General features: G+C 37.8%; 1 protein-coding gene across 1 annotated transcript in view; it reads right to left on the reverse strand.

Moving 5' to 3' along the window:
- pcdh15b (protocadherin-related 15b) overlaps positions 1-13,707 on the reverse strand; it is a 314,409-nt gene that overhangs the window by 266,689 nt on the left and 34,013 nt on the right. The window contains exon 8 of the mRNA XM_052112379.1: positions 794-902. Within this exon, the coding sequence (XP_051968339.1) occupies positions 794-902 (109 nt within the window). The remainder of the gene's footprint in view (positions 1-793; positions 903-13,707) is intronic.

Genomic DNA, 13,707 nt, shown 5'->3' on the forward strand with positions numbered 1-13,707 from the left:
TTGGACATGATTTGGAAAGGCACACACCGGTCTATAAGCTCTTATAGCTGAAAATGCATATCAGAGCAAAAACCAAGCCATTAGGTCAAAGAAACTGCCTGCAGAGCTCAGAGATAAAAAGTTTTTGAGGTAAAGATCTGGGGAACACTAAAAAAAAGTGGCTTCCATAATACTTAAATGAAGTTAGATTGTAACAACCAGGACTCTTCCTAGAGCTGGCTGCCCTGCCAAACTGAGCCATCGGTGAGAAGGGCCTTGTTAATAGAGGTGACCAAGAACCTGATGGTCACTCTGGTTGAGCTCCGGATATCATATGTGGAGACAGGAGAAACTTACATAAGGACAACCATCACTGCAGCACTCCAACGATCTGAGCTTTATGGCAGATCGGCCAGACAGAAGCCTCTCTTCAAGGGTCTGAATACTTATGTCAATGTGATATATAACTTTTGTCTTTTTTAATACATTTGCAAAGTTATATAATTTTGTTATAAGTTATGTATAGTGTAGACTGATAAAAAAAAAAACTATTTAAATCATTTTAGCATACGGCTGCAACAAAACAAAATGAAAAAATAAGGGGTCTGAATACATTCTGAATGCACGGTGTGTGTGTATATATATATATATATATATATATATATATATATATATATATATATATATATATATATATATATATATATATACTGTACTGAAGTTTGTTTGTTTAAATAAATATCAAACCCTGGAACATAAAAATCCTTGTTTTTGAAGAAACACCCATATACAGTAAAGTATTGGAGAGACCTACCAATAAGGATGGAGTACATGATGCCTGGGCGGTCTGGCGGTGGTTGAATGTTTCTGTCTTGATCCACAGCTTGGATGGGGGGTGTCACATTGACAGGGTTTACCCGGTTCTGGAAAAGAGAATTATTTCATTATTTAGTTGTTACATGAGGATCAAAAGACCCAGTTTTCCATCTCCAGTCAAAATAGTATGTCACTGCGTGATAACGTCTTTCTCTGCTGTGAATCAGCAGCAATAAAGGCAATTTGGCACCGTCATGTCATGTCATGTCATCTCGCCACACGCATGTAGATTCAGAAGAAAGCAGATGGCGAGGGAGATCTGTGGGAGACATTTTCAGGAAAAAAGCGATAACTCAATGACCACATGTCAGAGACTGCATCAATATTCCTGATGGAAATTTGCTTTTGGAAAACGCTCTCCATTACCGCATACTTTGGAAAACGAGGATCTTAGGAAAACGAAAACGGATTGGATTGGTCTGCACAATTCATAGCCACATTTAGTCTCTGTCATTTATGGGTTTCAGAGTTCTGTCTTTTCATGTTTCCCGAGCCAAAGGGATGAGTAAACCTATCTGCAGCTTTCTCTCTCTGTCTTGGGCATAATATCAGCAGTCAGTAAATAAGCTCATCTATAATTCACGCAGCCTCTGGAATATGGCACTGTTACAGTGAGTGGCGTGGGTGAACCCGCAGACGGCAATGAAAATCAACCTTCAAGAAAAAAAACAAGCCACTCTGCAAGTCAGCAAAGAGCACAGAGACTAATCTCCAGACAGCTGTGCCAAAAGCTTGTTCCGTAAGACCATTTGTCCATTTGGGTGGCTGGTGCAAGTGCTTGACAAGACACTGACAAGCAACATGCCTGACAAGCTTAAAAAGGAATTTAGTAGAAGGTGAAGTAAAGAGGGCAAAGCTAGATGTTTGACGAAGATGACAGCTTAAAACTACTTAATACGTTCCGGATGAATAAATTTGACCAAGACATCACTCTTATTATTTTGAGCACATCAAAGTAACATAATTATTGCAAAGCTGTTGTCAAGGTTATGAGTGTTTTTTGCTGCATTGCTATATAGTTGCCAGAGTGTTTCTAGGTGGTTGCTTACTGGCCTATGTTAAAGCTCATCTCGGAGTCTTGATGTGGTTGCTAGGGTGTTCTGAGTCGTTGTTAGGCTGTTGCTAGAGTGTTTTGCATGGTTGATAGAGTGATCTGGGTGGTTGCTATGGTGTGGCTAGGTGGTTGCCAACTGGCCCAAGTCAAAGCCGACCTGTATGTATTGATGTTATTTCTGAGTGTTTTTAGTGCTTTGAAATTTGGTTGTCAAGGTGTCCTTTGTGGTTGCTAGGGTGTTTCTAGGCTGTTCTGAGTTGTTGCTAAGGTGTTCTGGGCATTTACTATGGTGTCAAAGTCCACCCCTATGGCTTGATGAGTGTTTTTGTTTCTTTTTTTTTTGGTAATGCGGTTGCCAAGGTCTTCTGAATGTTTTAACCACATTGATTTGTGTTGCTAGGTGGTAAGTACAGTAGGATGGTTTGAGTGGTTGCCGGGGTGTTGCTAGTGTGTGATGGGTTGTTGCTAGGTGGTTGCTAGGGTTTTATGGGTGGTTGATATGGTTATGCTAGGTGGTGGCCTAATTGCCTTAGCCTTACCCTTATGCCTTGAAGTGGTTGATTGGCTGTTGCTGTGTGGTTGCAAGGGTGTTCTGGGTGGTTACTTGGGTGTTTCTAGGGTGTTCTGGGTGGTTGTTAGGGTGTTGCTAGGTGTTGGCTAGGGTGTTCTAAGTTGCTGCTAGGGTGCTACTAGGTGATTACTAAGGTGTTCTGTATAGTTGCTTGAGAATTTCTGTGTAGTTGCTTGAGAGTTGCTATGTAGTATCTAGAGTGATCTAGGTGGTTGCTATGATGATGCTAGGTGGTGCTACTGTCCCAAGTCAAAGCCCCTCCCTTAGTATTGATGACATTTCTAAATGTTTTTAGGTGGTTCTTACCCGCTCGTGTCCACCAAGCAAATATAATAGTTGAGTAACTAAGAAAAGTAATAGCACACTTATCTGCAACAATCTACCTAATTTTAGGTATCATTCATGTATTTAGCACAAACAGTGCAGGATGACTAACACACAGAAGTTTAACACTCAGGGTAGGCATGGACAAACTATGGCCCGTGATCCGGATCCGGCCCTCCACATGGTTTAATCCATCCTGTGGCTCATTTATCCTGAAAAACATTTTCATTGAAAATGTCAATAATCTTGCTCTGGGACCTAACTTGCCTCCATGAGCTTTTAACATGCTCAGGGTTGCCAGATAACAAGAGATGCAAATCTCCAATCCCGCAATTAGTGTGTTATACTTGCAGAAATTAGACATTGAATATTCTCTTAGACCAATGTAATATCTAATTTGCCCATTCTGGCAACCATGCATGAGAGTGACTCTCCATTGAAAAAGCTTAGCTATCTGTAGTGCGATATTCTGCCCAAGGAAAAATGTTATTTAGCCACTCTGTCTGCGAGCAAACCCTCTAAGTGAGAAACTTTAATATTATCCAAACAGAGATTCTTCCTATTCTTCCCTAGATTTTTCCTGTAGCTCAACATGGTACAAGCCATACTGAGATCATGAGTATAAAAAAAAAACAAATTTGATATGCCTATATACTCAGCTGTCAGTAGATAAAAATGTTTAATCACAATTATCTCATGCTTTTTCATAGTTAATTTTAAAAGTGCTGAAATTTGACTCATTTTTGTATATTCATATTTCCTGTCAAAAGGCATTTATTTCCTTCTTTGGAAAGAACAACACAATAGAACAAAATAATACGTAACAATAGTGCTTTATTAACATTTTCCAAACTCCACAAATAACTATTCAAGTAACATTAAATATTTACCAAAGTCTAAGTGGGATGTTGACTGATTGATAGAACTAGTATCCATTGCAATGTGCATTAAATCTCTTAAACCCTCATCCTCCACATTATTTATCATCATCATCATCATCATCGTCTTTTCACTTTGAATATGGAATGCACACGATTTGTTGCGTGAAAAAAATTATGCGTTATACATTTTAAATCAATCACATGCGTTAGCGCGTTAATGCTGACAGCACTAAATAATATTTAAATGCATACCTTGAATGCATTATCCATCGTTTTGGATAAAAGTGTTTGCCAATGCATCTCGGCATCATTGGCACACAGAGAGATAATCACTGACATGCAAGCAAAAGCCAGAGGAAAGTGTATTTTGTGTCAATTATAAATGTTAAGTCCCTAGCACCAATATGCACACATAACTCCTGCAGTAATCATTCATCATAGTCACACAGTCAGTTGTATTCAGATGCGTGCCGAATGGGAAGCCCAACCACTGGCGGACAAACCATTGATGAAGCCTGTGTCATGGCCCACTTAGTGCACACAAGTATAATGCTTTGAGTATAAAATAACTATACAGGTCTGCTTTGCATCAAACATTAAAAGAAGCTTTCAGAATCATTCTATCACTTTTTGTTCTGTCATTTTTTACAATAATAATAACCCCTGACGTACTGTAGAAAGAAGGTTAATTGACAGGGAAGTATTGATGGTAAACAATTTATAATTATACTCTGCCTTTATCAAGTTATTCTAATGCCTGATAGAGAAGTAACTGCCTTTGTGGAGCAATACTTCAGGCAATTGAAGAAAAGTTCCATCAGTCATAAATACAATTCAGAAAATGGTGCATCATGCATTAGAATGAGAACACAACTATTTCTGGGTTTAAAAGATATAATAATCAATCAATTCAGAACATTGATTATTGATTATCTCAAATTGTCTTTATTTCTTATTTCAATGGAACAGAATGTCACCCAGTCTCAGTTAAGCAGTGTAAGAAAGTTAACCGGGAACACAGACATGACTACTATTAGAGTTAATAAGCAGTAGCAGAGAATCAGCATGGTCAAGACTTATTTCTCACAGTTGCTCTGTAATTCCCAGTCCCTGCTATTATAAAGTCTCTGATGGCTGTAAATCACAGACTCATGGGGTCTTCACTGGGCAGATTACACATAATTTTCCCTCAGTCATCCATTATCCACACAGATGCTACATTTGTATAGTCATAGGAGAAAATGCTCAAGGGAAAATGACTTAATGTAATATATTTGAAGATGTTTCTAATTTGAGTCGTTGTAAACCAAAGTAGCTCACAATTCATTTGAGTTTGTCCTTGGAAAAAGCAACTAGACTGTGTGTGTGTGTTTTACACATTAGCTAGAATAATGTTTGCCTGGTGTGTTAAAGTATAAGAATGGCACACAAGTAAAGCTTTGAGACAACACAAGTATGTTTGATTACAATCCATGCAATTTGAAATAAATGAGGTAAATACAAATTATAACATATTTTTTATAATTAACACATAACCAGGCCCTGGCAGAATCTGCAGACTTTGTTCACATTTTCCATGCAAATGTTGGGAAAACAAAATCTGCATATATATATATATGTTTTTATTAATTTTTTTCACCAAATGTATCTAGCCGTCTTGGATTTGGCAGTATTTAAATTTTTTTTTTATTTCTATTCATAATTTTCCATTTGAATTTCATAAAATCCTTCAAAAAAGAGTCATTAGCCAAAAACCAAAGCAACCAGCTCTAAGCAGTTTGACAGTTTGTCATAATATAATATATGAATATACAGTTGAAGTCTGCAACAACTGCTCTGAAGCGCTGCCTCTCTCTGTGTTTCTAAAGCGACAAATTTATGCTCCTGGTGGGATAAAAAGATCTAATTAAAACTGGTTTAAAAAGAATTATTATGGCATGAGTCTGTTCACTGCACAAATAAATAAATAATAATAGTAAATGTATTTTTCTAACTCAATAGTTGCCTTGTTTTCCAGTAAAAGATTAAATTAAAACATGCTAAATATAATTTAAGCAAAATATTGCTTAAATTCTTAATATTAATATAATAAGAACATTAGACTTGTTTGCCAAGAACATATCTTGAATTGAAGCTGAATTATGTCTTTTTTGTTGGTGTTAAGATATTGTGTTCCATCCCAAACTGCAAAGAAAACTATTGAGGAAGCCATCTGATTTGATCTGCATTAGGTTTTTAAAGCAGTTTTACTAACTCACTGAAAATAACTGAGTGAGTAATTAATTATTAACAATTTGGACCTACAGTAAACAGTTCTGATTCTAAACAGTCAACAGAAAATATGAGACACAAAACGTGATTACTTATTTTCAATTTGATTAATGTTTTCAATTTCTGAATGTCTAATTACTTGATACTTATGTTAGATTCATGAAAAAACTCTATTATATTAATTTCTGTCACTTGCCATGTGTTCTTATTTTATAACTTTATCCTTGTCTTGAATAATTGCTTGAGAACTTGAAACAATGTTTACTTAATTTAGAAATTAGTTTTTGCTGTGGTTTTGAAATTGGTAACAAGAATTGAGAAAACCCACTGGTATTGCTTTTAACTGAAACGTTGGTATTATGACAACACAATAAGGCAACCCCCCAATTTAATGTGAATGAATATTATCAATTTTGTATTGTTATAAGCAAAAGTATGACACAAGTTAGTAAGGTTTGTGCTGGAAACAAGATAAAAAGAAAATTAAAATAATTTTGAGAATTTGGGTAAGAAAACAAATCTAACTCAAGAAACATTCTCAATATCTTATGCAGTTTTTCTACTCAAGTAAATTTATTTTGTTTTTAGGATTTTGGGATTTTTACTGGAAAATAATAATAATAATAAACAAATCCAGCAAAAAAATAAAAATAATAATAATAATGTTTTTGCATTAAAATCCTTGGAAATCCATACCCTCCATAATGGTAACCGTTGACACATAAAATGCATGTGGCAAAATCAGAAGATTACCTAATCAAAGTAATTACTGAATTTATGGAGCATCTCTGTTGATATCAGTGGCTGCTGCATTTTCCCACTCGTCCTTTCACATGTGTGGTAAAAATGAGGAAACCCCATTACTGCAAATCTGGCCCACGTATGCTCAATAATCATCCACATGCAGGAATAGGAGAGGACCTACAATAGCAGCCATAGTTCAGCTAAAAAACATTTTCACTCTGAAAACACACTGGGATTCCCAAAGGTATTTGACTTTGGGGCTGCAGCATCCATTTCCAAAGGACTTTGCAGGGAAAAGATGGCAAATGAGAGGCGGTTGCCACTTGAGTCTGGCTTTGCCAGACATTTCATGTTGCATTAGGTGAGGAGAGGCTCTCAACAGATACAAAAAGCACCTGTCAGACATGATCAGTTTGTCTCTGTGAAAACAGCAATGCTCCTAGCACCATCCAGACGCCATCTGTGCAGGAGGAGAGCAACCAATGTATTTAGAGATATTGTCTCTAAAAGGAAGTACATCATTAAAAAATATTTTCACAATAAATAAATGGTGAGGGATTGTGAGGGTACGTTAAACTACAGGTAAGATGGGGGTTTATAGAAATAGGTGGAGAAGCTGGAAAAAAAAAACAACTTAGACAAGCAAGAATTTCCAGGCTGGTCCAAACAGGTTTATGCTGGTTTGGTGCTGGCCTAGCTGGTGGACCAGCAAAACTTAGGTGAAGCTGGTTGACTCCGTGGTCTTTCTATTGAAGATGGTTGACCAAGGAAGTCTTGCTAGACACCAGCATCTGAGGTTGGTTTATATTGGTTGGTACTCATTTTGTGCTGGCCCAGCTGGTGGTCTTGATTTATCAAGTCTTGATGGTTAATAGAGTTAAGAATCCTGCTGATGGCACAGCACACCAGCATCCCAAGTTGGTTTATACTGGTTTTGGCATGGCCAAGCCGATGAACAAGCAAAACTTAGCCAGTGAAGCTGAGTGACCAAGGATGTATTGTTGTTTAAGCTAGTTAAAAAGCCTGATGAGGACATCAGCACATCAGAATCCCAAACTGGTTTAAACTGGGTAGTGTTGTTATGTACTGGTCAAGCTGGTGGACCAGCAACACTGAGCTGTTGAAGCTGGTTGAGCAGGAGAGTCTTATTGTTTAAGATGGTTAAAAAGCCAGGTTAGGACACCAGCACACCAGCATCCCAAGTTGATTTATTTTGTTTTATCTGGTTTGTGTTTGTCAAGCAAGTGAACTAGCATGACTACGCAGGTAAATCTGGTTGACCAGCCTGGTCTTCCTTGTGCAGCTGGTTGGACAGGAAGTCTTGTTGGTTAAGCTAGATAAAAGCCTGGTGAGGACACCAGTATCCCAAGCTGGTTTATACTGCTTAGTGCTGGTTTTGTGCTAGTCTATCTGGTTGATCAAGGAAGTCTTGTTGCTTAAGCTAGTTAAAAAGCTTGGTGAGGACACCAGTATCCCAAGCTGGTTTATACTGGTTAGTGCTGGTTTTGTGCTAGTCTATCTTGTTGATCAAGGAAGTCTTGTTGGTTAAGCTAGTTAAAAAGCCTGGTGAGGATACCAGCATTCCAAGTTGGATTACACTGGTTAGTGCTGGTCAAGATAGCGGAACCGTAAAATGTATCAGTTGAAGCTGGTTTACAAGCATGGTCTTTCTTGCAAAACTCGTAGACCAAGGAAGTCTTGCTGGTTTAGATAATTAGGAAGCCTGGTGAGGACACAAGCACACCAGCATCCCAAGCTGGGTTATACTGGTTAGTGCTGGTCTTTCTGGTGGATCAAGTAAGTCTTGCTGGTTACGCTAGTTAAGAAGCCTGGTAAGCACACCAGCATCCCAAGTTGGTTTACACTGGTTTTGTGCTGGACAAGCTGATAGACCAGCAAGCTAGTGAAGCTGGATGATGAAGGAAGTCTTACTGGTGAAGATGGTTCAAAAGCTTAAGAGGCCTGGTGGGAACACCAGCATCCCATGTTGTTGAGTTCCAACATCAGTAAGTAAAGTAAAACTGTTTGAAAAGGTGCATCTAGGCAGGTTGTCAGTTTGGTACAACTTTGATTTTTTTTTTAAATTTCAAGCAGCATTAACTTTGTTCTTCTTTTTTTTTTTTTTCAATTGTAATGGGTTGGCATTATTATTGTAAGCAGATGACCAGCTGGGCTTTTCAGCAAGAAATGATTTGGATTTATTTTTTGCTCTATTTCAGGTACATTTATGTTCTGATGGTTCAATTTTTTATCTAGGCAAGAACATGAGTGAAATAATTAAATACAAGAGCTTTGATTGGTCTGTAGCAGAGGCAGTTATACAATCCAGGAAACACATTACAAGATAGTGTGCAAAAAGGCACAAGATAGCAAGACAGAAAGAGAAACAAAGAAGCGCAGCTGTGAATGAAGAGGGTACAGAAAAAGAAGACATCAGCTTGAAAAAGAGAACAGCTGTGGGGTGAACAGGCCACCTGAGTCATGCCAACCAGCACGGAGTGCAGCTCCCTTTGACAGCTGATAAGAGCGAATGGCGACTTCACTTTAGAATACCTAGTCAAAAGGCTCCAACGTTAAAGTAAACATGATTTAAAACACCTCGTCGCTCATTCTGGCTGTCAGACAAGCATGCACAGGGCAAATGGGCTGAAAAAGCTAAAGCTCTAAAGTACTCACACTACTGTACCACAATGAACAAAAAGCTTTTAGGGTACTTTTACTATGGTCAGGAAAAGTAACAGTGAAATTACAGCTTTACTTAAAGTAGCAATGAAGAGTTGTTATAACCATTTTTCTAGCCCTGATCAAAAGTTCGGGGAACATGTAGGCCTACTTGACAAGTAATAATACAGAAAAAATATGTCAACTGGCAATTTCCTCAAACAGGGTACAAAACAGGGCTTACAGGTCTTAAGAAAACAAATAGTTGATTGTCAACCTCAGGAAGTCAGAGTAAATTTTTATGAGGTTTGAACATTTTGTAACCCTGTCACAAAATATCTGACATGCCGTTTAAAATCCTAGTTTGTGTGATATTGTTACTTTCCATGAGCATCAGCATGATTCAGAGGTTCTATTTTTGCTCTAAAATTAGATTTGTATTCTTATAATGTATAAGTTTAGGGTTGAGGTTTGGGGGTAATGTAAAACAAATACATTCTTCACTGTATTACATCATTTACAACTAAAAACAACAATTCAGTTTTGGTGCAAATCTGAGAATATATATATACACAGTGTAGGCCATGTGGTAACTAATGACTTTAATAGTCAAATACATTTTGTCATAGCAAACCTGCATCCAGGTCCACTTTTCAAAATACTATCAATTCCCATTGGATAGAATCATGTTTCATCCTTAATTTGTCTTTCATTGAATATCTTGTTCCACTCACAAATCTGTTGCATTGCAGATGTAAAATGGTTTTGTGGGTTTCATGCACAAAACCCAACAATTTGCAATATTTAAGTCAAACATCATTGCACTTGAGAGTTGGCTGAAAATAAATAAAATTTTCAATACATGAACCATATCTGAAGCTAATAAAAATGCTGATTTAGGTTGTTTTCCCCATGGCCATAATTTCATGTTTATAAAAAAGCATTTATCACATAAGAAGGCTGGTGATATCCTAGTGCTCAAGGCTGGGAGCTGCAGACATTGCAGGTGCAATGACAGATAGTGGTGACCTGTAAACTGCAGAGTAACTCAGAGCCCTATCACCACAGTGCCCTTGAGCAAGACAAAGTTTGGCACAAAACACAACACATTTGTATTATTTATATTTCACAATTGCATTATGTAGCCTACACGTTCATGCCCACTCACAAATTATTCTTTAATTTAATAAATTATTCTTTATTTATCTAAATTATGTTTAGTTTCACTTCAAAAAATCATTTTTAATGGTAATTAAAAAAAACATCTGCCCACACACTTGTGACTTGTTTAAACTACTGTATGCACAAAGCAAAGCCTGTTTTTCTGTCACTGTTTTTCCTTTAAGCCATCATACTGCTCAGGAAGGAGACTAATTATGTCTCCTTGAGACGAACATAGTTTGGTGAGAAAAGTTCAAATCAATTCCAGAACAACAGCAAAGGACCTTGTGAAGCTGCTGGAAGAAACAGGTAGACAAGTATCTATATCCACAGTAAAACAAATCCTATATGATCATAACATGAAAGGCTGCTCAGCAAGGAATAAGCCACTGTTCCAAAACCACCATAACAAAACCAGTGGACAAAGATCTTACTTTTTGTATAAATGTCTTCTGGTCTGATGAAACACAAATTTAACTGTTTGGCCATAATGACCATCGTTATGTTTGGAGGGAAAAAGGTGAGGTTTGCAAGCCAAAGAACACCATCTCAATCATGAAGCGTGGGGGCGGCAGAATCATGTTGTGGGGGTGCTTTGCTGCAGGAGAGACTGGTGCACTTCACAAAATAGATGGCATCATGAGGATTGAAAATGATGTGGATATATTGAAGCCACATCTCAAGACATCAGCCAGGAAGTTAAAGATTGGTCACAAATGGGTCTTCCAAATTTACAAATACCCCAAGCATACCTCCAAAGTTGTGGCAAAATGGCTTAAGCACAACAAGGTCAAGGTATTTGAGTGGCCATCACAAAGCCCTGCCCTCAATCAGATCGAAAATGTGTGGGCAGAACTGAAAAAGCATGTGCGAGCAAGGAGGCCAACAAATCTGATTGAGTTACACCAGTTCTGTCTGGAGGAATGGGCCAAAATTCCAGATTTCAATATTGTGAGAAGCATGAGGAAGGCTACCCAAAATGTTTGACCCAAGTTAAACAATTTAAAGGCAATGCTATAAATACTAACAAAGTTTATATAAACTTATATAATCAAACTTTCACTTTTTAGTACTTGGTTGCAAATCCTTTGCAGTCAATTACAGCCTGAAGTCTGGAATGCATAGACATCACCAGACGCTGGGTTTCATCCCTGGTGATGCTCTGCCAGGCCTCTACTGCAACTGTCTTCAGTTCCTGCTTGTTCTTGGGGCATTTTCCCTTCAGTTTTGTCTTCAGCAAGTGAAATGCATGCTCAATCGGATTCAGGTCAGGTGATTGACTTGGCCATTGCATAAGATTCCACTTCTTTCCCTTAAACTCTTTGGTTGCTTTCGCAGTATGCTTCGGGTCATTGTCCATCTGTACTGTGAAGCGCCGTCCAATGAGTTCTAAAGCATTTGGCTGAATATATTGCCCGAAACACTTCAGAATTCATCCTGCTGCTTTTGTCAGCAGTCACATCATCAATAAATACAAGAGAACCAGTTCCATTGGCAGCCATACATGCTCTTAGGATCTCATATGGAGAGTTGACAGCAACCGATTCCAAATGCAAATAGCACACTTGAAATGAACACTGGACCTTTTATCTGCTCCTTGTAAATGGGATAATGAGGGAATAACACACACCTGGCCATGGAACAGCTGAGCAGCCAATTGTCCCATTACATTTGGTCCCTTAAAAAGTGGGAGGCACATATACAAACTGTTGTAATTCCTACACCGTTCACCTGATTTGGATGTAAATACCCTCAAATTAAAGCTGAAAGTCTGCAGTTAAAGCACATCTTGTTCGTTTCATTTCAAATCCATTGTGGTGGTGTATAGAGCCAAAAAGATTAGAATTGTGTCGATGTCCCAATATTTATGGACCTGACTGTATATATATATATATATAGCTCTGGAGAAAATTACAAGACCACTGCAAAATGATCAGTTTCTCTGGATTAACTATTATAATTTTTATTCCATAAAGTACTGACCACATTTCTCCCAAATTCCAAATAAAACAAAAAACTGCATTTATTTGCAGAAAATGACAACTGGTCAAAATAACAATAAAGATGCCATGTTTTCAGACATCGAATAATGCAAAGAAAAAAGTTCATATTTGTTTTTTAAACAACACAATACTAATGTTTTAACTTAGGAAGAGTTCAGAAATCTATATTTGGTGATTCTGAATCACAGCTTTCATGCATCTTTGCATGCTCTCTACTAGTATTTCACATTGCTGTTGGGTGATTTTATGCCACTCCTGGCACAAAAATTCAAGCAGCTCAGCTTTGTTTGATGGCTTGTGACCATCCATCTTCCTCTTGATCATATTCCAGAAGTTTTCAATGGGGTTCAGGTCTAGAGATTGGGCTGGCCATGACAGGGTCTTGATCTGGTGGTCCTCCATCCACACCTTGATTGACCTGACTGTGTGGCATGGAGCGTTGAATTGCTGGAAAAACAATCCTCAGAGTTTGGGAAAACTGAGCAAAAGGAAGCAAGTTTTCTTCCAGGATAGCCTTGTACGTGGCTCAATTGATGCGTCCTTCACAAAGACAAATCCGACAATTCCAGCCTTGCTGAAGCACCCCCAGATCATCACTGATCCATGATCTGGGGGTGCTTCAGCTCCTTGTCATTTTCTACAAAGAAATGTTCTGAAATGAAAATATTTTTACTTGTAATTTTCGAGAAATATGTCAGCACATCATAGAATTAAGCAAATATGTAAATTTTACTCAAACACATACCTATAAATATTAAATCCAGAGAAACTGATAATTTTGCAGTGGTCTCTTAATTTTTTCCCAGAGCTGTGTGTACATATATAAATAAATGCATGCGCTAATGTATGTGATTAATTTAAAAAGTTTAACGCGTTAATTATTCCTAGGGCCTGCAGGGCTTTTCATGTTGATTTCAAAGCCACATTTGACGCTGGCATTGACGCCCTGACGCGAATAATGAACTCGGTTACATGATTGCTGTAGCAAAGGGGATAGCCAAAGTCTGCAGGATGATTCATATTGTGGAGGATGTGAGTATAAGAGATTTAGTGCCCATTGCAATGAATATGCAACCTATGTGGGGACTAGTTCTTTTAATTAGTCAAACTCCCACTTAGACTTTTGGAAACATTTAATGTTACTTGAACTGGTGCTATTTTAGTGCATTTCTCAAGTCGTCA

Source organism: Xyrauchen texanus, chromosome 40 (genome assembly GCF_025860055.1).
Source record: "Xyrauchen texanus isolate HMW12.3.18 chromosome 40, RBS_HiC_50CHRs, whole genome shotgun sequence".
In the NCBI taxonomy this organism is placed as follows: Eukaryota; Metazoa; Chordata; class Actinopteri; order Cypriniformes; family Catostomidae; genus Xyrauchen; species Xyrauchen texanus.